The sequence below is a fragment of the Equus asinus genome, chromosome 23 (assembly GCF_041296235.1).
Source record: "Equus asinus isolate D_3611 breed Donkey chromosome 23, EquAss-T2T_v2, whole genome shotgun sequence".
NCBI classification, from domain to species: Eukaryota; Metazoa; Chordata; class Mammalia; order Perissodactyla; family Equidae; genus Equus; species Equus asinus.
Genome location: NC_091812.1, coordinates 67740976 through 67766145, shown reverse-complemented (window position 1 = coordinate 67766145; position 25170 = coordinate 67740976). Strand labels below are relative to the sequence as shown.

General features: G+C 59.2%; 1 protein-coding gene and 2 long non-coding RNA genes across 4 annotated transcripts; 2 read left to right on the top strand and 1 right to left on the bottom strand.

The window, feature by feature from the left end:
- Positions 1 to 2279: 2279 nt before the first annotated feature.
- LOC139041691 (uncharacterized) lies at positions 2280 to 7510 on the bottom strand. Its single transcript, XR_011497361.1, has 3 exons — positions 7229 to 7510; positions 6986 to 7069; positions 2280 to 2584 (listed from the first exon to the last, which is right to left on the bottom strand). It is a non-coding gene; the product is annotated as an uncharacterized lncRNA (long non-coding RNA).
- A 360-nt stretch (positions 7511 to 7870) lies between these two features.
- SUSD3 (sushi domain containing 3) lies at positions 7871 to 25170 on the top strand. Of its 2 annotated transcripts, none has more exons than XM_014864807.3 (5): positions 7871 to 8028; positions 20821 to 21009; positions 22688 to 22835; positions 23442 to 23594; positions 24459 to 25170. In XM_014864807.3, the coding sequence occupies exons 1-5, from the start codon at positions 7944 to 7946 to the stop codon at positions 24652 to 24654; spliced, it is 771 nt and encodes a 256-aa protein (XP_014720293.1). In that variant the 5' UTR covers positions 7871 to 7943; the 3' UTR covers positions 24655 to 25170. The 2 variants fall into 2 exon arrangements, with proteins under 2 accessions (XP_014720293.1, XP_070351775.1); XM_070495674.1 differs by having other exon boundaries at positions 7929 to 8364.
- On the top strand, positions 15308 to 17941 carry LOC139041690 (uncharacterized). Its single transcript, XR_011497360.1, has 3 exons — positions 15308 to 15434; positions 17187 to 17250; positions 17815 to 17941. It is a non-coding gene; the product is annotated as an uncharacterized lncRNA (long non-coding RNA).

Here is a 25170-nt window from a genome sequence, read left to right as displayed (position 1 = left end):
CAGAAGAGAAAAGAGAAACGGGAGGCCAGCGAACGACACTCTGAGGGGCTCCAAGTGGTCCCAAGGCAGCCAGGCTGCTCTCTCTCATGCCTCCTCTCTCTCTGCTCTGCTCCCCCATTTATGAGGGAGGAAACTGGAGGCCATAGGAGCTGGGTGGGCCTGGGGCAGACTGTGGGGAGCAGCCAGGTGTCCACCCCACATTCTGCACATTCCGTCCTGGAAAGCCAGCCTCCCGTAGCGTCTGGTCACAGGGCCCTCCTGGGCTGGCCCCACTGACCCTATGGACTCTGGGCTGGGTGCCCTGCTCACAGGTGTGAAGCTCTGATGGAGGCCTGATGCCCCAGAAAGGCATGTTCCACAGCTCCACGGCCTGTGGGTTCCTCCCCTTGCAGCGCAAGTGTGTCCAGCCCCCTGTGAGGAGCGTCCCAGGGGTCCCTGGGGACGGTGGCACACCCATGCTGCTCCCTCAGCCCTGTGTCACCCTCCCAATGGCCCCAAGCTGGACCAGCAGGGTGACAGACACGAGGCCATGCCAGCGGACTCTCTGCCAAGGAGAAGAGCTGGTGGCTGTGGTGGGTCACCTGAGCCCGAGATCCTGGAAAGGGAAGGGACTCGCCTCGGCCTCCTGCAGCACAGGCTCGCCGATAGCACTCGCGCTCCCTTGGCCAGGAGGGAACAGGACGGCTGTGTGGGCCAAAGTGGCCCTCAGCTGCAGGTGGCGGAGCGAGCTGGCCGTCCTGGAACCAGAAGGAAGGGCCCCCGGGGGGGTGGGAACAGGATGGGTGAACAGCAGCTGGAGGAGGCCGTCTGACTCCACCTGAGCGGCCTGAGAGAGAAAGTCCACATGGAGTCGATGTCCTGCTCCAGGCCGCCCTGCCCACCCCACAGCCCATCTACAGGAGCCAACCTAAACCCCAAACGCCCTGCCTTGGCCCTGTCTCCTTATGGGAATCCAGGCTGCATGTCCCTGAGAGGGACAGGACCCCCTTCCTGCCAGGGCCAGACCTGCCCTGGGAGCCCGCGCTTCAGCACTCCAGCTCTGCCTGCCGTCACCGCCCACGCCACCCACCGCACGCCACCCACCGCCTGCCGTGCATCTCGGTCCCCAACGGGAGCTCTGCTTCCCTGTGCCCTACCAGGACGCAGAGAGCCAATTACACCCCAAACAGCATCTGCCCTCAAATGGGAATCAGAAAACTGCTGACAGCCGAGCAGCCCAACCTCTTCCAGGAAGAACAGTGTCAGGGTCATTGCCAAGGCACCCACTTCCCGGTGGGGGGAGGGCCATTCGCGGGGACAGGCCCTGAGCCCAAAGCCCCATAACACCTCTCCTCTGTCCTCCCAAAATCCGGGGGAGTGTGGCCTGCAGACACCCAAGAAGAGGTCGGGACGACCTGGTCCAGTGCCTGGCCCCCACGTCGCCCTCCAGTTTGCCGAGGCTTCTCTCACTGAAAGGCGAGGTCTGTCTGCGCCCCTTGAACCTGAGCTCCATGCCGTGGGATGGGGAGAACACAGCAGAAGGGACATCCGGGCCACGGCCTCGAGAAGCGGGCAGCCTCCGCTTCCTGTCTTCGGGATGCCAGCGACATGCGGCATAAAGGCTCTGGCAAGCCTGGGGATGGGCGTTGACGCCCTGCAATGAGTGCTCTAGGCGAGGCCTCACCCGGAGCAGAGCCCAGGCCCGAGCCGGCCCAGACGGAGTCACAGGCAGGAGACCCGACTGTCGCTGTTGGAAGCACACCTGCTGTCGGGGGGGACATGTGGGAGCCCTGGCCCGTTGGTGCCTCTGCTGGCCATGGCGACTGGCCCAGGGATGAGCATGTGGTCCAGCGGGTCCCTAGGAGGGGTGCTGGACGACAGGAGGACCACGCCCCTGCCCTGGGACCCTCAGCCACAAGGCCTTCCTGAGAACTCTGAGCTGCCAGCAGCCGTACCCCCAGTTTACGCTGGGCTTCTGTCCCTAGCAGACGACAAAGGGAGCCACTTAGCAAACCTGTGACTCACGGGCCTGAGTCTCAGTTTCTCGCTGTAAATGGGGACAACTGAGCACTCAGGATGATTACTGCAGGGGCGCAGCTGTCAGCACAGGGAGCGAGGGGCCCAGGGCAGACCCGATCCGTGCTCTGCTGTCCTGCAGACTCCAGCCTCCAGCTGCGGCACGAAACCCCTCCTCCAGCCCCCACCGTGGGCCTCACGCGCTGGACATGCCGTCCTTCCTGCAGCCCTGGTAGGAGTGCCGTGTGCCCACTGTCGACAAAAATAATCCATAACCAATCTATAAATGAAAATTTGGGTGAGTTTATTCTGAGCTGAAATCTGAGAACCATGGCCCGGGGCCTTTCTTCCCGAAGGAAGAAAGGGCACCAAAGAAGTGAGGTATACAGAGTGGTTATATACCCCCAACGAGGACATTTCACATATGATTGAAATGTCCCTCCCAGAATAGTCACGAGATTGCCCTGTCGGCACAGCACTTGATGGACACAGCAGATAGTGGGTCTGCTATCTCGGTGGGTGTAGCAGGAGGCAAGTCTATTGTCTTGAGCTGGGTGGTCACAGGTGAGCACAGCAATCAGTTTCTAGCCTAAGGAAAGATACTTAATCCTTAAAGAAATGCCAACGTTGGGAGGGGGAGGGAAGTTGCACCTTTATCTCAAGGGCCTTTGCTCTTGCCATAGGGAATCTCTAAAGCAGACATACAATGCATGCTCAACAGCCTCGGTCAGGCCCTTTTGGAAAGACAAGGTCAGGGTGAATTAGGTTTACACCAAATGGCTTCCTCATATTCTCCAATATGTCCTATTGCTTGCCATTTTTATTTGTCACCCCATTCAGGTGGGAGAGCTGAGAGGCACAGAGCCGGGCCCCAGAGCCCGGGCCTTGCGGAGAAGGTCTGGGATGAGCTGTGCTGCTAAGGACAGACCCTTCCTCCAGGCCTCAGTCTCCCCATCTGAGAAATGGGAGCCCTTCAAGCAGCCGCCCCAGGCCAGGTCTCTCTGATCTGTCCATCTGGACGGCCTAGGCCAGCCTTCCAGGCCTCGTGAGAGGCCACCCCCAGGAGGCCCCAGGAATTCCTCCCCCCAGGCCTGGGCCTCTGAGGTGACCCTGAGCAGATGGAGCCTCAGAAGGCATGGCTCCAGGGGGTGAGAGCCAGAGAGGGGAAGGGCTTACCCTGGCAGGCCAGCAAGGGAAGAGGCACTAAGACATCCTGAGCCTGCAGGGCTGGTGAATGGGCTGGGTCTGTGCTGGGTGGGGGGGCAGGGGGCAGGGCCAGGGGGCCAGCTCGCACACTTCTCAGGTGACAGGAACTCTCGGACTCCACCGCACTCTCTGGGCAGGTGCCGGGCCTCAAAGAAGCTTAACTGGCTCCTAAGCACTAAGCCTCTGGACTGCCCTTGACCCGCCTGCGCCCTGCTTCCGTGAATCCCATTAACCGGAGTGGCCCTCAGGCCACAGCCATGAGGCACAATCCAGCAGGCCAGTGGCCTTGGACAGGACAGGTCCCTTCCCTGAGCCTCAGTTTCCCCGTCTATAAATGAGGGGTCAGCCCACTTTTTTCACAGAATTCAGAAGGGGTCTTGAATGTGTGCAATCATTTACACACACCCCACCCTCCAAATCTTTATTAGTCTCCTGTTGTCTGATTAGAGGCCAGACGTGTGCTCATTGCAGAAAATTCAGGCCATACAGAGAAGGGTCACGAGGCAGGGACCACTGACCCACAGCCTGGGCGCAGAGGCCAAGGAGGAGCCCCAGGGGCGGGTGGCCAGGCGCTCCCCCTCCTGCGCCCAGGGCCAGCTCCCCAGGCCTGGCTGCCCTCCAGGAAAGCGAGGCTCCCTCCCCTCCTCCCAGGTGTACATGTCCCTGAGCCACCTCCCCATCCCCCTCCTCAAGGCCCAGCATCGCTTGTGCAGCCAGCCCAGCGGTCAGAGCCAGGCGGGCTCAGTGCAGGAGGGGTCAGCTCACGCAGAGGGCACCACAGGGCCTGGCAGACAACAGGTTTGGGAAAATTCTTTTCTCCCCAGATATCCAGCTCCTTGGAACCACAAGCTCAGGTTAGTTTTTTTTTTTTACTTGCTTATAATTTTAAAAGGTGAAAAAGAAAAAAAGAGATAAAGTCCTGGAGGTCCCTTTCCTTCTCTGACTCTTAATTTGCGATAGAACTTTCTGGACTTGGTCCTAAATTATGAGAGGTTCTTAGGATGAAAATCTCATTTTCTATTGAGTGGAAGCAAAAATGAAGAATATTTAAAGAAAAACAAAAAGCAGTTTACATTTCTACAGTTATTCCCCAATTTGAGGGAAACACAGCAACAACCACCCCTCCCCCCACCAGGCTTGTGCCTGGTCCCGAGGCCACTGGGGCCCAGGGACACTGCATCAGGGCATCAGGGTGGAGGAGGCTCCCCGGGACGGTGACGCCTCAGCTAAGCCCTGAGGGGAGAGGAGACCCCCCCCAGACTCACTCTCCGCGAGGTCTTGGCCTCCGTCAGCCCTTCTGCAGACGGGGACACTGATGCCGCTCTCAGACCCCACCCCCATCTCCCCAGTTCCTTCCTGCCATTCATTCACTCAACAAACGTTCCTGTGGGGGTACTGTGTGCTCCCAGTTGCAAACGGAGACCGGAGCAGTAGTGGGGTGGGGGCTGAGCCCCCAAATGCAGAGAGGCCAAGGCTGTGGTCAGTTCCTCAGGCGTCTGTGCTGGGTTCTCCTTGCCTCCCTGCCCACTGCCCACGCGTCGCCTCCACTGGGGAAGCCATGTGCACTCTCTGCTTCACAGACGTGGCACAGGCCTTGGGGCCACGCACACGGGGTGGCTCTGTCGGTTCAGGGCATGAGGGAGGACTCCCTAGAGGAGGAGGTCAAGGCCTCAGGGCAAGGAGACACTGGCCTGGCATAACCCAGCCCTGTTTCCGGTCTGGGCCATGACGTGGAGAGCTGGGGGGAGGGGGCGGGGGGAGAGGGTGGGTGCAGGGCTAGTCCAATGCTGGCGGGGCCTGCGCAGCTGGCTTTGCAGCGCTGCCCCATCCTAGGTGGCATCAGGGTCTCCCCGCCTCGGGGGGCGGTGGGGAGAGAGTTGGGGCAGGGGGGCAGCAGGCCCTCCTCCACCCCTCAGGTGAGAACATGAGGCCCGGGCCCCCGGGAGGCCTGTCAGAGCCGCGGGCCCTGATGTGGATGGGGGGCGAGGTGGCAGGGTGGCCCATGAGGTCTGTCCTCTGAGGTGGACTGGGCGCCTTCCCCTGCCTGCCTCAGTTTCCCTCCCTGCACAGGGTTGGTGGTGTTGGCACTCGCGTGCCATTGCAAGATGCCCCAGAAAAGGTGGACAGGAGGCGGAGACAGCCGGGCTCGCAGTTCCTGTCACTGCGGTTCCTCCCGCAGAGCCCGCCCCGGGGGCCTCCCACTGCTTCTGAAGGTGGCTTGGGCGGAGTGGCTGTTCTGAGGTGTGACAGTGGTTTCCTGTAGTGCATGGCAGAGGTCTTGGGCCACCCCCGCCCCCTAATGGCACAGATGGAGGCCTTCGCTGCGTGTAAGCAGGCACAGGCTGCCGGGAAAAGAGGCCGCCCCCATCCCCTCTGTTATGGGCTGGCCTGTGTCCCCCCACATTCCTATGCTGAAGTCCGAACCCCCACCCCTCAGAACTTGACCTTGTGTGGAGACAGGGCCTTTACAGAGGCAGTCAAGTTATGTGAGGTCATTGCGGCCCTAATCCATTAGGACAGGTGTCCCTATAACAAGGGGACACTTGGATGCACAAAGGGAGGATATGGCCCTGTGAAGGCCTGGTGGCACAGAGGTTAAGTGTGCACGTTCTGTTTCTCGGCAGCCTGGGGTTCACCGGTTCGGATCCCGGTTGCAGACATGGCACTGCTTGGCAAAAGCCATGCTGTGGTAGGCGTCCCACATACAAAATAGAGGAAGATGGGCACGAATGTTAGCTCAGGGCCAGTCTTCCTCAGCAAAAAGAGGAGGATTGGCAGCAGTTAGTGCAGGGCTAATCTTCCTCAAAAAAAAATAACCAATAAGAAGACTGGAGTGATGCCGCCACATGCCTGGGAACCGTCGGCAGCTGGACAGGGGCCGGGATAAGCGCCGTTGGAGGGAGCGCGGCCCGCCAGCACCTTGGTCTCAGACTTCTGGCCCCAGAACCCTGGAACCACACGTTTCTGCATCCCAGGGCACCCAGTGTGTGGCGCAGTGTCACGGTAGCCCCAGAGCATGCCCACTGTGAAAGACAACATGGGTGGAGCCACATTAAAATAGGGTCGGAGCAGCTATTTCAGAGGAACTGCCTCGCACGTCTGTGTTCTGTATCTTCCAAACTGGACCAAACCGCCAACATTACAAGAGTCAGTAAGGACAAGAACATCTGTGACCCGGTCACTAGCCGATCGATGAAGCACAGGTCTAGCCTTGTGCCTGATGACCGGCCCGCAGGCCCATCCGTGAAGCACAAACCCAGCCTGATCTCATCCAGCCCCAGTGAACTTTCCTCAACACAACTCACCTCCTCTGCCTCCCTTTTTCCCGTACAAACCCTGAGCCCCTCCTGTGATCAGGACACTACTTGGGTTTCTGCCTGAATCTGTGCTCCCCCAGCTGCAACCCTTCGACCCCCAGTCAACGCTCTGCCTCTCCAACCGGTTTCTGTTTTTGTAGGTTGACACCACCCTAAATGGCCGGGCTCGAACTCAGCATTTCTGGGCTCCTGGCGGCCGGGGCCAGAGTGCGGTGATGTGGGCAGCCTATAGGCAGCTCCCACCAGCTCCATCCTGCAACTCCAGGGTGGCCCCAGACCTCCCCTTGCAGCCCTGACCACACGCCGGCAGGCAGCTGTCGTCTGCACAGCAGTGTGCACTGGGGGCCAGACTGAGCGGGAAGGCCACGCGAGGCCCTGGAAGTGGGCTCAGGGCATCTGGCAGGGAATTGTGGGGTCCTGGTCCCCGAGTGTGGTCTGGGGAAGGCAGGGTCACAGTGGGCACTCACCTGGCTTCCGATGTGGCAGATGGACACACATGCCTGGTTGTACATCAGGGAGTTGAAGAAAGTCATCACATGTGGTCCACAAGCCTGGAGTGGGAACCAGATATTATGGGTAACACCAACCCTGGCCCAGGAAAGGGCCCCCTGCATATCATACCAACCTCAGCCTCTACAGGGCTTAGAAAGCAGAGGTGGGAGGGGCTGCCCTGCTGGAACTATGCTCTGTGGCCCCAGGAGAACACCCACCTCTTCACTGCCACCTTCCAGGCCCTCCAGAGCCACCCTGTCCACCTGGACCACCTTCCCAGACTTCCTGGGCTGGCCACACTGGACTTCCGGCTGTCACTCAAGCTTCCAAAGTATTCCGACCTCAGGGCCTTTGCACCTGCTGTTCTCTCTGCCAGGATGGCTTTCTCCAGCTCTGCTGGGCGGGTCACCTGCTCAAAAGCCACCCCAGCTCTGGCAGCTGCGGTCTGAGAGCCCCCTATCCCTTGCCTGGGCTGGGCAGGGTCCAAGGGAGGGGAAGGGGCAGTCAGGGGCCACGGAAGAGGGAGCTGGGCGGCAGGGGAGGAGCCTGGAGAGGGCGGGTCCCCGGGTGTGTGCTGGACTCCGGGGGGGGGGGGGGGGCCCCCAGTGAGGATTTGTGACATCAACAGCACTCAGAGGGCCCGGCCCACAGAGGCACCGGTGGGTCCACACGTGCTGCTCACTGAGGACACCTGGCCTGGGGGAACCGGGGGTTGGAGGGCGGGGTCAGAGGGCACTGCCAGCGCAAGGCCCTGGAGCGAGACTTCCTGCCCGGGTGCCTCACCCCCTGGGGGATTCGGACTCTCGCGGGGCCGGCCCCGCCCCCAGGCCCGCGGGGAGTGACCCTGGGGGCGTGACCTTGGGGGCGTGGCCCGGGGCGTGACCCTGGGCGTGTCCCCCCGCAGTCCCAGCCGAGCGCGGCCGAGCGCGCAGGATGCACCCCGCGGCGACTCTCCGCCGCAGGACGAGGCCCGGGGGGCGCGCGGGGGACGCCACGGCCGCCCCGGGGAACCGCACGGGTGAGGGGCTCTGCGCCCGTTTCACGGAGGGGGAAGCCGAGGCTGGGCGCACTGGGGCGGGGGGCGCACTAGTATTGGTGGCGGCGCACAGCCACGGTGGGGGCGGCCCGGGGGCGCGCACAACCGGAGATTCAGGGGGACGAGCCTCCCCGCCCCTCCGCCGGTGCAGCGGGCCCCCTCGGCGGAGCCGAAGCCCGGCGGCGAGCGGCCCGAAACCAGGCGGCGGCGAGCAGGTGCCGCCCTTTCCTGGCGGGCGTGGGCGGACGTGGGGAAATCGGAACCGGCCTCACCCCGCGGGAGCGCTCAGTCTCTGCTGGCGCCCCAGCCCACGCGCAGGTGGGGAAACTGAGCCTGGGAGGGAGGGGGCCACCGCCCGAGGTGCCGGCAGCCCACCTGGGGAGGCTCCGGGGTCTCCGGAGGGAGCGGGGCTGGCTGTTGTCTTACTTGAAGCCTTTGGTTCGAGATCATTGGAGGAGGGCTCACCTTTGGCCCTGGCTGGTGGGGGAGACGCGCCTTAAGCCGCGGTCCGAATGCCGGTTTGCTCCATGAATGCGCCTAAAATCTAACCTCCTTACGAACAGCCACACCTGGACCCTGGGCCTCCATGTCCCCGAGGCTCACGGTGGTGGACACTGACGCCTGAGGGTCTGGCGCAGGCCAGGCCGGCTCGGGCTCTGCGCAGGTGGAAGCGGGGCCTGGAGGGGGCGGGCTGACCCGGGTCACATCCCAGGTGCAGCCACTTACCCTTAAAACAGACACCTGCCACCCTGGGGGCACAGCAGGGCTGCTCCCTTCCAGGTGGGGAAACTGAGGCCCAGGGGGTATGTCGCTGGGCAGAGCAGAGGTGCTGAGACCTGCGCCTGGCCTTGTGGGATGCGTTCATTTTCTTTGACTCCCCCAGACAGACTGCGGCCCTGTCCCAAATTTGGTACTTTGTCCGTGTGTGTGTGTGTGTGTGTGTGAGTGTGAGTGAGTGTGAGGGGAGCAGTATGTGGCCGTGCACTCCGCCTGGGGACTTGGAGGGACTTAGGGACGCGGAGGCCCTAGTGTGTGTGCCATGCAAAAGGCTGTTCGCAGAGGACTCTCCCGGGGGAGAGGGTGTCAGAGTCCAGTCCCCGCCTCGGGCCTGCCCAGCCGGCCCAGCCCTGCTTCTGACCCTGCAGCTCAGCCTCCTCCTAGACTCGAGCCCTTCCCCAGGATTTGGGGTTGGAACCCCCTTCTGACCTGGGTGCATCTCTCTGCCCCTGTGGCTCAGTTTCCCCATGTGCTGAGTGGTGGGCACTGTACACCTGCTCCCAGGCTTGTGGACCGGCCAGGCGGAGGAGCCAGGGAGGGCCCAGTGACCCACCCCAGCCGAGGTTGCTCTGCTCCGGGGTGACGCTGTCCAGACTCCGTCCTCCCCTGCCCTGGCCTTGTCTCTCGGGCTGTGAGGCGGGCCCCTCTCTCCCTCTGGGGCTATGCAGTGAAGGTGGGTGTGGGGTCTTTTGGAGATGGTTTGGCATTGTCTGAAACAGAGCAACAGGAGGAGTGTTTTCCCCAAATCTGTAAGTTGGGCTCCTTACTGTGCTCTTCCTAGAGCAGGAATGAAAGTCAAGCCGACGGACACAGCATCCTGGGGTCCCAGTTCCTCCCTCCTCCCCTGTGCGCGCTTGTGAGGGACAGATTAGGGAGGCTGGTCAGGGCAGGGGTGCAAGTGTTTGTTGAATGGCTGATTGGGAGGGGGCGCCCAGCGCGCCATGGAGGCCGCCCTCCTACCCCCACAGCCTCTCCCTGCTCCCAGGGCAGCTGCAGCACACTCCCTGATCCTGGAGTTTGTCCAGGAACACCGCCCTGTGGAGGAGGAACACAGGGTTCCAGCGGCCGGAGGTGCCCCCCAGGACCTTCAAGGAGGGGCCCGGAAAGGGGCAGGGGGAGGACTGTGCTCCGTGGGCATCCTCTTGGCTTCCCTCTGCAGCCCTGCCCCACGGCTGGCCTGGGCCGCTTCACAGAGACAGAGGCCCAGAGGGGGTGGGTGGGAATCCGCACACCGCCTGTGTGCCCTTAAGCGCGGCTCTGGCTCCTGCAGTGTGGGCAGGGCTGCTGGATGGGAGAGGCTCCCGGGAGCCTCCGTGTTCTCCCCGGAGGGGTTTGGAGGCACACCTTCCTGGGCTGGCGTGAGCCTGTTCTTGTGGAGGAGAATGTGAATTCTGTACTGTGAGCTGACCTGCCATCAGGAGAGTCCTGGGAGACGCAGGTCTGGACAGTGGCCAGGGTCCAGGCCTGCAGTGGCTCTTACCTCGTGCCCACTCTCCCATCCAAGTACTAACCAGGCCCGACCCTGCTTAGCTTCCGAGATCAGACGAGATCTGGCGCGTTCAGGGTGGTATGGCCATAGACTCGTGCCCACTCTCCATGGGGAGAGGAGATGGGCTCAGAGAGGGTGAGGGTCTTCCCTAGGACACACAGCCAGGTCTGTGGGCCTCCTGCCTGTGGCTGTCCCCACTCTCCAGACAGCACCTGTGTGTGCATGTCACCCTTTGAACTCCGAGAAATTCCTCCTGAGGGTTCCCCTTTCCATTTGGGGAAACTGAGACTCAGAGTGAGGAAGTGACTCTGGTTGTGCAGGGACCCAGGCCCGAGGTGGGCTGGCCCAGCGCCCGCCTTCGTCTCCCGGGTGTACCCCTCATCCACGGCCGCAGCCAGTGTACAAGGTGACTTATTTACCTCGTGCCCAGGGGCTGAGCTCAGGGTTGGGGGCTGTGTGGGCTCCAGGAAGGAGGAAGGAGGCCCGGCCTGTGATCCGAGTTTCCAGATAAAAGATTAACAAGCCAGCTTGTTCTCGCCCCGCTGGTGCTGGCTGGGCAGTCTGTGGGCAGCGCGGGCCGGGAGGATGGGCGCCCAGGTCAGGCCGTGCCCCACCAGTGTGTGTGGGGGGGGTTTGGGAGGGTGGAGGTGTCGGCCGCGGCAGCCCTCACGGGCAGGTCTGCCCACCACTGTCCTGTGGGCCCCGTAGGGTTTGTGTTTGGCTTGCATCAAATCCATTCTCTTTTTTCGTTGTTGTTTTCCTTCATTTGAGATTTATCTGCATATAATAAAAAAGAGTGGGTCGTAAAGGGTGGCGAGGAGAAACGCACCCAAGGTTGAGGCTTGCGTGGGTCCAGCTGAGGAAGAGCTGGGGAAATGCAGCGTCCACACGGGGCGGGAGGGGCAGCCAGGGCATCCCTGCAGGGCCAGGCCTGGGGCGCGTCCAGGGGGGTTTCAGCAGGAGGGGGAAGAGGTGGGATTTGCATCTTAGACAGCAAATTTGGGGGGGGCAGGGAGGGGTCTGGGGGTCTCCAGGTTGGGGAGGGTGCGCTGCAGGCTTGAGCGGAGGCTGGCTTTGTGCTGGTTAGGGAATGTGCTTGCTGGAGCCAGCTGGCTCCTCTGCCAGGCCTTGGTGGTTCCTCGGAATGTCCCTGGGAGGGGCCCAGGTAGATGTGACTGCGGCCCCCGCCCCATGCCGCCTCCTCGTCCCCTCCTGGCTGCATGTCATCTGTCCTGTGGAAAGGTTGCAGGGTGCTGCCAGCTGCCAGTGTATCCCGGGGCCTTAGGCAGTGCTGTGGGCCTCAGTTTTCCCCTCTAGAAAGAGGGCTCAGCCCAGAGAAGCATTTACTGGCTTTCCCGGCCCAGGTGGGGATGCAGCCTGGGGGGGGCAGGTGAGGGTTCCTGGACCCCGTGGACTGGGGGATTGGGTCAAGGCATTAAGTCTCCTTGTAGGGGTGCTCCTGAGCTCCGGGCAGTGCTCTGAGGCCCCCAGGTGGGCCCACTCCTCCCATGACCCTGAGGGGCAGGTGGGGAGATTGAAGCTGAGCAAGGTGAGGACCGGTCCGGGGTCCTGCTGGCAGTGGCGGAGCCGGTCCGACCCGGTGTTGAGGGCGCATTCCCCACAGAGCCGGCCACTTGGCTTCTCGCCTCCGCCTCCGCGGCTGAGCACCTGGTCCCCCAGCGGGCAGGGAAGGTTCCGGAGGGAATGCTCTCACTGGCAGGCAAGGGCTCACCCGCCCCCACCCTCCTCACCTCTGCCTCAGACCTTGGACCTTTCGGTTCCCATTTTCAAGGAGACCCGTTCACACAGCCCCACGCTGGGAGCAGGGCTCCCTGCCTCCCGTGGGCAAGGGCACCACAATCCCCTAAAGACCCCCAGCTCTAGGCCTGGGGCCCCTCCCACGTGCAGCTAGGCCCGCGCCCTGCTTTCTTGGGCCTGTCCCAGGTCTAGGTGCCCAGGCCCCCCCCCTCCCCCCCCCCCCCGCCCAGGAGGCTCTGGGAGGCAGGACAGGCTCTGGGTGTCTGGGGCTGGGTCAGCTCTGACCGCCCTGGTGGTGACCCCACCTGCAGTACCATCTCGGGAAGGCGCCCTGCAGTGGCCCCGGCAGCCCGGATGTGGCTGGTGACAGCCAGTCCCCCATCCCCCCACGCCCCAGTCCCGGCCGCGCTCTTTCTGAGGTGACAGTTGGTGTGTCCTTGAGAGCCTGGGGCTGTGCTCATCTCAGTCAGCCCCGTCCCGCCCGCTGCAGCGTTGATGGGTTCACAGGCCCAGAGCCATGCCCAGAGCCATGGCTGGTCGCCCTGCTGGTGTGTGTGGCTCACACCCAGGCCTCTGTAGCCTCAGAGCTGCCCTGTGGCCTCAATTCCTGAAGCCTGTGCTCACGCCTGCAACTCGGGTAGAAGGACGGTCGCGCTGGGCTGTCAGTGCGGGCAGTGCAGGCTCAGCAGAGGTCTGCCGGGTCTGGGCTGGGCCGGGACGGGAGTGGGGCGGCCACCATCTGGGACCGGCGGGCTGGGCACACCCAGGGGGTCAGCTACGTCCAGAGTGATGCTTGGGGCTTTCTCCCCACATTTTTAGTTTCGTCAGACATACCACAGCGTGGAAAGAACTTGTAACCACACCTCCACTAGGTGCTACCCTAACTGCCTTGGCCGCTTCATCTCAGCTCCTGCCCCCTCTGTCCATACCGCGTGGCTTCTCACTTCTCATGATGCTCCAGCTGTGTCTGCAGGAGGAATATACGTCTGTCCCTTCCTCCTTTCATTCGCCAGGTGCTGCTGTGGGTGCTGGGCACACGGCCATGAGCCCCCAGAGCTCTCCCCCTGCAGACTCTGGGGCCTCCCCTGAGGGGAGGGGAGGGGAGAAAGAGGTGCTTAGCCACGGGAGAATGGAGAAGTCGCATCTCTAAACTGGGGACTGGGAAGTGCGGGCTGCCTGGCGACCCAGGGGAAGGGGCCACGTGGCCGGTCTGTGGTTTTCTTCTTGTGTCTCTACCGGGTTCTAAAACCCCATGTCCACCTCCCTGGCTGGAAGGACAGCACGTGTCCAGGTCCACAGTCCTGGAAAAGAAAAGAGGTTCTTCCTGGGGAGTGCTGACCACAGCTCTCATCCATTAGGTCATTCATCCATCCATCCATCCATCCATCCATCCATCCATCCATCCATTCATTCATTCATCATCCATCCATCTATCCATTCAGTTGGCTTTAGTGCCTGTGGAGACAGCATGATGGTTAATTAAGGGCCCAGACTCTGGCCTCAGAGTTGGCCTCCTGCTGTACCACTGAGTGCCGGGTGACCCAAGGCCAGCGTGGGTAGGGGGAAAATGTCCAGATGTGGAGCACAGGGTGGGCGCTGCGCCCTCCTGGCCCTGCCTCTCTAGGCTTGCATCTCAGCCCCCTGCTGCAGGGCAGACAGCCTCTCCAGCCCACCCTGCCCTGCCCTCCACCCTGGGGGTTATGTACCCCTCCTCTGCACCCCACCAACCTGGTGGGCTAGTCTTTTTAATCGTGACCAAGCTAAGGGGCCAGAAATAATGTCTTAGGCTTCAAATTTGCATTTCTCTGATTGACATAAATGTTTCTCCTGAATTTCTCTAACAGCTTTGAGATGTAATTCACCCACCTCACGATTCCCCTGTTTAAATTGTGCACTTAACGTGTACAACTCAGTGGCTTTTCATACATTCACAGATATGTGAAACCTTCAGCACAGTGAAGTTTAGAACATTTTCATCAGCCCAAGAAGACACCCCACACCCCTTGGTGGCCACTCCCCACTCACCTCCCCCCAGCCCCTGCCTCTGCTCCACTTTGTCTCTGTGGAGTTGCCTGTTCTGGACCTTTCACATAAATGGAGTCACACACTGTGGTCTTCTGTGCCTGGCCCCATGCCCGGAGCATCACGTCCTCAGGGTTCACCCACATTGTGCGTGTGTCAGTGCTTCACTCCTTTTATTGCCCAGTGACGTTCCCCCGTGTGCATGGACCCCATTTTATGTACCCATCGTCAGCTGAGGACGTTGGGTTGCCTCTCCTTTTTCGCTGTTAAGAACAGTGCTGCTTTGAATGCTGGTGGTGTGAGGTTTTGTGCGGACGCGTGTCCCCTTCTCCGGGGTATTTAGCGAGGAGGGTGTCGCTGCATTGTGTGGTAATTCTTCGTGTCACTGTTGGAGGAGCTGCCGCAGCTGCTGCCCCATTCACAGCCCCCCGGCAGGGCATGAGGGCTCATTTCTGCCACCCTGGCACACCTGTCACCCTCTGCCCTTCGCGGGTACAGCGGGTGTGGGATGGGGAGCAGGGCCACCTGCTAAGGGGACCTCCCTTCCCTGCAGGCTGACGATGCTGAGCATCTTCTCGGGGTGTATTGGCGGCCACTGGCCTCTCTTTAGAGAAATGTCTGTTCAGATCCTTTCCCCCTTTATAAATTGCTTTGTCTGTTTATAATTCCATGTAATAACTTAAACGTTCTGGATACAAGTCCCTCATCAGACATGATTTGCAGATACTTTCTCCCCTCTGTGGGTTGTCTTTTCACGTTCTCGGTAAGGCGCTTTGAAGCACAAATGGTTTTAGTTTTAATAAAATCCAGTTTGTCTGATTTTTTCTTTTCTTATTTGTCTTTTGTCGTCATACCTAGGAAACCCTTGCATAATCCAAGGTCAAGAGGATTTATCCCTATGCTTTCTTCTAAGAGTGTCATAGTTTTAGCTCTTATATTTAGGTCCTTGAGTTAATGTCTGTATGTGGTGTGAGGAGAGGTCCACCTTCATTCTTTTGCGTGTGGATGTTATTGTCCCAAGATCAATCGTTGAAATACTGTTCTCGTCCCGTCGAATGGTCCTGGCAGCCTTGTCGAAACCAGCTGACTCAAACTTGAGCTTATTTCTGGGCGCTCAGCTCTGCCCCCAGCCCTGCTCTGCCGGTCACCTAGCTTTGTGTGGGAGGTTTCGAAATGGGGAAGTGTGACTCCTCCATCTTTGTTCTCCTTTTTCAAGATTGTTTTTGTTTGAGCCACTCCAGGTCTTTTGCATTTCCTTATGAATTTGAGGATCAGCTTTCAATTTCTGCAGAGATTGGGGCTGGAAGTTGACGGGATCCTGCTGAATGTGAGCAGAATCGAGGTATTGCCATGTGAACACTGTTAAGTCTTCTGACCCAGGAGCATGTGGTGTTTTTCCATTTATTTAGGTCTTTAATTTCTGTCTGTGTTTTGTAGTCTTCAGAATTTAAGTTTTGTACATTTTTGTTAAGTTTATTCCTAAGTAATTTGTTCTTCCCAATGCTCTTGTAAAAGGAGTCGCTTTCTTGATTCCATTTCAGTGTGCGCATTGCCACGTCCTGAAATACAGTGGGTGTGAGGGTCTTGCATCCTGCAGCCTTGCTGGCCTTGTTTGTTAGTTCCCATACATCTTGAGCAGATTCGTGAGGACTTTCTGGACACAAGATCATGTCATCTAATAGAGAGGTTTTGCCTCTTCCTTTCTGATGTGGATGCCATTTAGTTAACTTTCGTTTTTTTTTTTGAGGAAGATTAGCCCTCAGCTAACATCTGCTGCCAATCCTCCTCTTTTTGCTGAGGAAGACTGGCCCTGAGCTAACATCCGTGCCCATCTTCCTCTACTTTATATGTGGGACGCCTACCACAGCATGGGTTGTCAAGTGGTGCCATGTCCGCACCCGGGATCCGAACCAGTGAACCCCAGGCCGCTGAAGAGGAATGTGCAAACTTAACCACTGCACCACCAGCCTGGCCCCCTAACTTTCTTAACCAATTGCCCTGCCCCTGGTTTGGGGGTCATCTTTTTCTTTTCTAATTTACCATTCTTTTCTGTTGTGATTTTTTGTCATGTTTTATTAACATGTGACTGCTGTTTATATAGGATAGACACCCTCTGTTACATGCATATTGCAAACACCCACACCTGGTTCTGCTGTTAAGTTAGGAGTCAGCCCTGTGTCCACCCCCGCTGCCCCTCCATCTGTGGCGTTGGGCAGGTCAGCCACCTCTCTGAGCTTGGTTTCTTCGTGTTAAAATGGGGATGATAATGATTTCTTCCCGACTGTTCTCTGTGGATGGTTGTGGGTGCTGCTTGAGGTCAGGAATGGGGGTGCTTCCTGACCGGAAGATTCCATCAGACCCGCACTGCTGCTGTTAGTAGTGATGCTGATGACGGACATCTGCAGACAGAGGCCCAAACCCGCCCAGCTCTGGGGCAGGCTGGGACATGTGGTTCTGTGGCAGCCATGGCCCAGCCCAGTTGCAGCTGGACCACCTTCCTGCTGGGTGACCCTTGGCGTGTCATCTGGCCTTGCTGTGCCTCCGTTTCCCTGGTAGTGAGGTGGTGGTGGGCAGCGTTTCTCATAGGGCTGTAGCACGGTGAAGCACCCGTTAAGCACCCAGTGTCATTTGTGCTGGTTCTGACGTCAGCCCCCGCAAGTGCACCAACCACAAGAGCCCCCCAGGCTCACACTCCCCCCAGTGTTTCAGCGTGATGGGGCCCCCAGGTTCTTGGTGGGGCAGAGCTGGGGTGAAATAAATGCGGCTTTGCCAAGCGCAGCCAAATACGGTCCCTCACCGTCCCTGCCCACAGTTGGGGCTTGGGCAGCCTCAGCTTCCCCAGCGGCAGAAAGCAGGGCCAGGGCTGAAGCCTGGCTCTCCCGCTGCCCCATTACCACCCTCGCCCTAAGTGGGTCAGGGCCAGCATGGCCAGGCAAGAGGTGCCTTGACCTCCCTGGGCTTCAGTTTCCCCTCAGGATGGGGCTGGTTGTGCGCAGACGTGTGAAGCCCTGTCATGGGTGTGTGACCATGTGCGCGGCCCTCCCCAGTGACTGCCACTGCCCTGGGCACTCCTGGGCATGCTCTGTCCCCACAGCCTTCGCAGAGTGGGATGCTGTGCCTTCCACATGGAGCCCCTGCACGGCTGCTTCCAGGTGGACGTGAGTTTTGGGGACTCTCCAGCCTCTACAGATGTCCTGGGTGTATATTTTGAAAGCAGGGTCCACAGGGTTTGCTGATGAATTGGTTGTGGATTCAGAAAAAGAGTCCAAGTAGGTTCCAAGTTTTGGGGCCATAGCAATGAAGGATGGAGGGGCTGATGCCTGCATCAGGGTGAGGACAGGGAGGATGTGATGAACAGCCTGGGAGTACAGGACTGGGCTGGGTCGTGGCAGGCGGGGTGGGCAGCAGGACATCCATGCCTGGCATGGTCCTGGCAGGAGGCCTTGCGCGGAGGACAGGTGAAGGGTTGTCTCGTGTCTGCATGGAGTAACAGGGTCCTCAGCCTGGGTGGAGCCGGCCTCTGTCCCTGTACCCTGGCTCGTTGCTCCTGCCTTGGCCTGTCTGTGCGTTGGGAGGAGCATGGGCGCCGAAGCCCCTAGGAAGGCGCGGAGGGGCCCCTTCAGCGTGAGGCTGCCTCTGGGTCAGTGTTGCCACGGGCACAGGCCGGACTACCAGTTTCCCTGTTCTCTGAGACCCACCACTCTGCCTTTACGTGCTTGTAGTACAGTCAGTGCTGAAAGTCAGAAAATTCCAGAAAGCAGAAGGAAGAGCCTCTTCACTCGGCACCAGGAGGCATGCTCGGGAACATCCACGGCAGCTTTGTTTCACACTCTGGAACACTCACGCCCATCAGCAGGGAACAGGGAAGCAAACAAGGCCATCTGGAAACTGGGGCTCTACTCCACCGTAAACAGGGATGGCCGCCCACTGTCAACTTAAAAAGCACAGTTGCCTGTTGTTTATCTCAAAGTGAGTTTATTTGGGAATAGCCAAAAGAACTGCAATTCAGGATGTGCAGGCTATGGTCGACCACAGGCAAGTCCAGAGGACAGAGGAGGGAGCTGCATTTATGGAGAAAAAGGGGGAGAGGGAGGGGCTGCTCTAAAGGAAAGTCCACTGGGGAAGTGACAGTTCAGGGAGGCAAAGGCTTCTCATTGGCTGAGCTGTGCGTTTCTCATTGGCTGAGCTGTGGCATTTCTCATTGGCTGAGCTGTGTGTTTCTCATTGGCTGGGCTGTGGGATCTCTCATTGGCTGAGCTGTGCGTTTCTCATTGGCTGGGCTGTGGGATCTCTCATTGGCTGAGCTGTGCGTTTCTCATTGGCTGAGCTGTGCGTTTCTCATTGGCTGAGCTGTGTGTTTCTCATTGGCTGAGCTGTGGCATTTCTCATTGGCTGAGCTGTGTGTTTCTCATTGGCTGAGCTGTGGCATTTCTCATTGGCTGAGCTGTGTGTTTCTCATTGGCTGGGCTGCAGCGTTTCTCATTGGCTGGGCTGTGGGATCTCTCATTGGCTGAGCTGTGCGTTTCTCATTGGCTGAGCTGTGTGTTTCTCATTGGCTGGGCTGCAGCGTTTCTCATTGGCTGGGCTGTGGGATCTCTCATTGGCTGAGCTGTGTGTTTCTCATTGGCTGAGCTGTGGCATTTCTCATTGGCTGAGCTGTGTGTTTCTCATTGGCTGGGCTGCAGCGTTTCTCATTGGCTGGGCTGTGGGATCTCTCATTGGCTGAGCTGTGCGTTTCTCATTGGCTGAGCTGTGTGTTTCTCATTGGCTGGGCTGCAGCGTTTCTCATTGGCTGGGCTGTGGGATCTCTCATTGGCTGAGCTGTGCGTTTCTCATTGGCTGGGCTGCAGCGTTTCTCATTGGCTGGGCTGTGGGATTTCTCATTGGCTGGGCTGTGGGATTTCTCATTGGCTGAGCTGTGTGTTTCTCATTGGCTGGGCTGTGGGATTTCTCATTGGCTGAGCTGTGCGTTTCTCATTGGCTGAGCTGTGTGTTTCTCATTGGCTGGGCTGCAGCGTTTCTCATTGGCTGGGCTGTGGGATTTCTCATTGGCTGAGCTGTGTGTTTCTCATTGGCTGGGCTGTAGGATTTCTCATTGGCTGAACTGTGTGTTTCTCATTGGCTGGGCTGCAGCGTTTCTCATATTGGCTGAGCTGTGTGTTTCTCATTGGCTGAGCTGTGCGTTTCTGATTGGCTGGGCTGTTGCTGGGTGGGGAGAGAAGTCTTCCTTTTGTAGTAAAGTAGTTGTACTTCCTGTCCGAGATGCAAGCCTAGGTCTCTTCCTGGTTGGTGTAATTGACAATGTGTGATGGGTAAGAGTCCTCCCTGTAGGCCTCCCTTAGGACAGCTTCATTAAGGTTTCTTTTATTCATTTTCACACTGCAGGCAGCCCAGCGCCTCTCTCCTGCATCATGCTAAGCAAGGGAATCCAGACAAAGAGTACGTGATGTCTGCATGTGCGTGCATGCATGCCTGCATGTGTGTGTTGAGAAGGTAGGAGCCACCTTTCCTGGTTCCGAATCTTGGCTCTGCAACATAGGAGCTGTGTGATCTTGGGAAATGGCTCCCTCACTCTGTGCCTCAGTTTGCTTGCCTCTCAAGTGGGGAGAATGGGGTTCTTCCTCGGAAGGTGCCGTACGGACAGATGAGTTAGTGTGGGTGAAGCATGTGGAACAGTGTCCAGTGCACAGTCAGTTCATAGAAGTGCCGGTTGCTGTTGTTAATATCTTACAAAAACGCTTGATTGCCACCTCATCTGGAGCGTCTCTCTGTGTCCTTACACAGGGACATGTTGTAACCTGTAGGACACTCTTGCTGGCACTCATGGTCAGATGCACCTTCATTAATGCACCTGCCCCACAGCTGGGCTCATAGGTGGTTCCCGCTTCTCACCATCTGTACGGCTCTGAGGCCGTAGAAATCCTGGCAGCAGATTCGGCATCACCTCCTCTGGCTAGACTCGCAGATGCACACACAGCATAAGGCTCTCAAGATATTTTACCAACTCGGTCCAGAAAGATTTGGAGGAGTGGCTGTTGCCCTTGCTGACTCCGCTCATTGTCTTTTTCTTTTATTCGTTGCCCTGTTGACGAGGGGAAGACTCGCACTGGCTGGATTTAGCATTTCTTCAATCCTGTGGGGCAAGCATCCGTTCACGTCTGTTGGCCACTTGCATCTCTTTTGTGAATTGCTTGTGTGTCTCTTTTTGTGATTGTTTTATTTGGATGTTCGACTTTTCCTGCTGTGTGAGGTCTCTCTAAATTCAGGGTGCAGGACCTTTGTCCTCTGTCTTCCAAATGTCTGTTCTTCATTTTTCATCTGAGTTGATGCTTCTCAGTTATCAAGGAGTAACAACAAGTGTTGCTTTGACCTTTCACGAATCACGCCTGTCTGTCCCCCTCGTTTTTCTCGGTCCTGCCTTTGGGGCTGTGCTGGCATGGTGGCTGTGTATTTGCTTTGGTTGTCTTGTGATGCATGTTTCTTTTTCAGTACCATGGTCTTCAGAGCATCCGGAGTTCACTTAATGTAGGGATGAGCTCCATGTTTGTCCCCAGGACACCGGCCATGCGGACAGCACGCCACTCCCCGGTGGTCTGGGTGGCCTTGTGACCTTCTCCAGAGCAACATGTGGCGGTTGGGGCACTGGCGCCCACCCCAGCTGGGGGCTGCAGCCCAGCCACTGCCCTCCAGGTGGGATCCTCAGCCGTCTCTCCTCTCTCCCTCCCTAGGCACGTGCGCACAAGTGCAGCCGCCCCCGCGGGGCACGCTCCAGCTCCTTCGTGGTGATGGCGCTTCTGTGGGGACTGTCATCGTGTTCCACTGCCCCTCAGGCCACCAGATGGTGGGGTCCGGCCTCCTCACCTGTACCTGGAAGGGGAGCATTGCTGAGTGGTCTTCAGGGACCCCTGTGTGCAAGGGTGAGACCCGTTCCCCTGAGCCGCCCCCAGCTCAGCAGCTGCCCTGGGGCTGCCGATTCTGTCGCATGGACAGCGTGGGTGTCCATGGTGGAGGCGTGGCGCGTGGCCAGTCCTAGCTGGGCAGCTGTGTAGGGTCCTGATTCCGGGGCTGATGGCCGGACAGTGGCTGGTGGCCCTCAGGGCTCCATGTCTGCAGTGTGGACTTACATCCTAGCAGGTGGCCAGAACCCCAGCTCTGCCACTGACAGGGCCTGTCACCTCTGAGAGGTGACTTGTGCTCTCTGAGCTAGCACTTTGTCACCTGCGGGGTGGGAAGGTATACTCATGTGTTCATTCATTCTTTCTTGCGTGCATATGGCAAATTAATAGGATATTCCATGTGCCAAGAATTCTAGAACTGGGGACACTAAGGGCCAGGATGTGCCCACCCTGGGGCCTCAGTCAGGGGAAGAGATGGTTTTCTCATGTCTGTTGTATGGGGTGTTAAAGGATAATACCCAGCATAGTGTTTTCCAAGTTGAGGCCATGTGTATTGGGTTAATCTGTGTTGTGCACTACAAATGGCTCTGTAGTCAAAACAGTTTGGAAAAGGCTGGGTTAATAGGCTACAGGACTTCTCAGAGGCTTTAAAACACTCACGTGTTGGGTGAGTCTCTGAGAAAGATGGTGTCCATCAGGATTCCATTCCGAGAGACATAAAACCCAAGATAACAGGGTTTGGCCGAGATGGAGCTTTCTCTTGCCCTTGGCCCTCAGGTGGGCAGTCCTAGGCTCACATGGCTCGGATGGCTGGTCCCATTGTGGGAACCCAGGCCCCTTCTGTGTTGTGGCTCTGTTGGGCATGACCTCAACTGCGTGATCCAGGATGGCAGAAACTGTGTCCTAGGCAGTAATTCTGGGTGAGGGTCAGGGCAAGGAAGCCTTTCAGACGTTGTCCCACTCCCCTTCCCCTTGTCCACCACTGGACAGAACATAGTAGTCATATGACCACAGGCAGCTTTAAGGGAGGCTGGGAGATGTAGTCTTCATTCTGAATGGCTGGTGTCCAGCCAGGGCAGGGGACGGGGCACTGGGGGATGTGAGCCGTCCGGCACGGGGGAGAGTATGCAGCATTGCTCAAATCAGGATCCCAGGCCTTGTTTTTCCAGAATGTCCTTTAGAAGCTGATAGAACCACTTCTTGGTGCATGGCTGATGTCACATGGTTGATATGTGGTGAAGGCCCTTTAACCCCAAACATGGGCATTGTGCTTGCCTTCGTGCCTTCCTGGAAAGTGACCTGTGAAGACATGTAGGCCCCTGAAGGGTTTTGCCAGCTTAGAGCATTGTGACAACAGACCATGGGCCATCTTCTGTCATCTGGTCTCAGAGCCCCAGGCCAAAGTGGGTGGGAACCAGGGGGGCCATCACTGAACTCCGTGTCAGAGCTTCTCCCATTGTGCCACCATGAAGTCCTACACACCCTCCAAAACCCTGCTCAGACACCCCTCCTTTGGGGGCAGTCTTCCCTGACAGCTCCACCCCTACAACAGTTTGCACAGACCTTCACCTTAGCCACCAGTGCCTCCCTGCCTCCCCTACGGGATGGGGCTCGCTGAGGGTGGGCTGGGCCTGTCCACCGCTGGGCCCAGCAGGTCTGGGCGAGCTGCTCCCAGGAGCTGGTCATGTCTCCCTCACAGCCGTGCCTCCCTCCGAGACCTTCGGCTTCAGGGTGGCTGTGATTGCCTCCATCGTCAGCAGTGCCATCATCCTGCTCATGTCCATGGCCTTCCTCACTTGCTGCCTCCTGAAGTGCGTGAAGAGGAGTGAGCAGCGGCGCTCAGACAGGTGCAGCAGCCTGGGCCGCTCTGGGCCTCCCGAGGGCATTGGGGACGCATGGAGTGGGGCTTCCGGGGACTTGGCATCTTGCTGCTCATGGGGAACTGTGGCCTGGAGGGCACATGGGCACGTGGCCTTCGCTGAGCCGGGACGTGGGGACGTGGCTTGTGCCATCCTGCCGCCTGTCCACTGTGCAGCCTGCGCCCTGCAGTGGGGCATGCGAGCCGGCCAGCGGGTCGACTGCAGCCCTCAGGCCGGGTCTGGCCCACGTTCCACTTCTTTTTCACTGAAATGTATCCTTTCTTTGTAACTTTTAATTGTGGCAAAATATTTATAACACAAAAGTTACCTTTTGACCACCTTTGTGTACATTCCGGGGGCATCAGTTACCCTCGCGGTGCTGTGCCACCATTGGCACGTCCATCGCCAGACCTTCCCCGTCCGTCTCTGTAAGCAGACTGTCCTGGCACTGACTGATCACCCCGCCCCATGGCGGCAGAGCGGTGTAGTTGTGACAGGGACTGTATGGCCCTAAATTACGGGCAGCCGGCCTTGCAGGGGCCGCGGCCATGTCCTGGAGACAGGCCCCTGACTGTCTTACCCGTCTCTCCCCAGGGCGGCCCAGCTGTGGCTCCAGCTGAGAGAGGGGGACTTGGAGACCGTGCAGCCCGCCTACCTCGGTCTCAAGGGCCTGAGAAACAACGGCGGTGGTGGCGGGGAGCTGGGGAGCCGGCACGGCCAGGCGCACGACAACCACAGCTTCACCACGTGGGCATGGGCCTGGAGGCAGGGGGGAGGGGGGCGGGGGCGAGGGCCACCCTGGCTCGGTCAGGACACCGGGCCTGAGAACCAGGACCCGGGGGTGCCACCGCCCCACGTGCTGTCCAGGCTCACTGGGACCTCAGCCACCATCCCTAAGATGGGGGCTGGTTGTCCTTCTGGCCCTGGTCCAGACCCCACACCCCAGCGCCTGGCGCTGACCCCACCCATGCCCTGTCTTGAGAATTCAAACCTGCAGAGAAGGCGAAGCTTCTGCACAGGAGTACTCCCTTCGCCAGGACTGGCCAGGGCTCCAGGGCGTGGGTCTGCACCTCTCCTTCCCCCTCCCTCTGGCCTTTGGGAGCAGAGACTAGGTGGATGGGGTGGGACCAGCGTCTGAACAGCCTGGAGAATGGGTTGGTGTGTGTTTGGAGGGTTCGGGGGCCACAGGGAACTGAAGGGGGTAGAAGGGGGTGGTCTGGCCCCAGACTGCAGAGGACCGCCCAGCCGGAGCAGAAGTATGCCAAGGACGTGCCTGGCCTTGTCCCTTCTCTGCCTGGGCATCCTGGCCGGCCGGGCAGCCTGGCCCTTGGTTTGCCTACCCTCTGAAGAAGCCCTTCCCCAGCACAGCTCCGGGAGGCCCTTCCCGCCCTTGCAAGGCAGGCATGCTGCTCCTTGGACCACCTCCTCGTGTGGGAAAAGGGCCTCTTCAGGCTCAGGGCAGCTCCAGCGGGAGAAGCGGGCTCCCCAGCCTCGGGTCAGCTATCTGCCCAGGCCCAGTGAAGGCTGGGGCCTGGGTGCTCAGCACGGGATGGAGTTGGGGTTAAACAGGGTCCTTGTTCTTCCCCCAGCTCACACCTCCTCTCTCTGCAGAGACATCAGTGAGGGCACCAGAGAGCTGGCCGGCGTGGCCTGTGGCGTGGACAAGGACCCCTGGGCCCCCAGTGGCCCCGCTGACTCACCCTACACCCAGGTGATAGTGCACACGGTGTACCCAGGGCAGAGGCTGCCTGCCTCCAGGCCCACCTCAAGGATGCCCAGACAGCCCGCCACCTACATCCCAGGGTGACTGAAGCCGAGGCCGGAGCTTGCCCTGCACAATGGAGGGCCACGCCAGCCCCACCAGCCCCACCAGCCCCACCAGCCTGCTGCCTGCATCTTGACATGTCTCCAGCTCCAGATGGGTCAGTGAAAGAAGCTTCCGGGTTTAGGGATCCCACCGGGTGCCGAGCTGGGACCCCGGCTGGGATGCCCTGTCCCGAGGGAGCCCAGCTGTAGCAGTTTTTATAGGCAGGCTTGAAGCCGGTGAGGGTCACAGAACCGCTGCCCTCCCTCTGCCCAGGCTCCTTTCCAGATGCTGGGGACGTTTTAAGCGCATCTAGTTTTGCATAGCGAGGGGGAAGGCCACCAACTCCTCCGCAGCGGTCGCTGCCGCCTCGCCCCCTCCCCGGCCCGCCCTCCCGGGGCTGCTGCCTGTGCGCAGGGACCCAGCGGGGTGCCGCACCCTCTCTCTGGAAGTTGTGGTAAGGGGTGTGACATACGCAGTAATTTTTCTAATCCTGAAAAATACAAAGGTAAAAATCAC

What these genes read in the sequence shown, in the direction of transcription:
- SUSD3 (XM_070495674.1), top strand. Translation starts at nt 7,944, where the DNA reads ATGCACCCCGCGGCGACTCTCCGCCGCAGGACGAGGCCCGGGGGGCGC. An exon ending in AGGGACCCCTGTGTGCAAGG is followed by an intron (nt 21,010 to 22,687) that starts GTGAGACCCGTT and finishes TCTCCCTCACAG; the next exon opens with CCGTGCCTCCCTCCGAGACC. An exon ending in GACAACCACAGCTTCACCAC is followed by an intron (nt 23,595 to 24,458) that starts GTGGGCATGGGC and finishes CTCTCTCTGCAG; the next exon opens with AGACATCAGTGAGGGCACCA.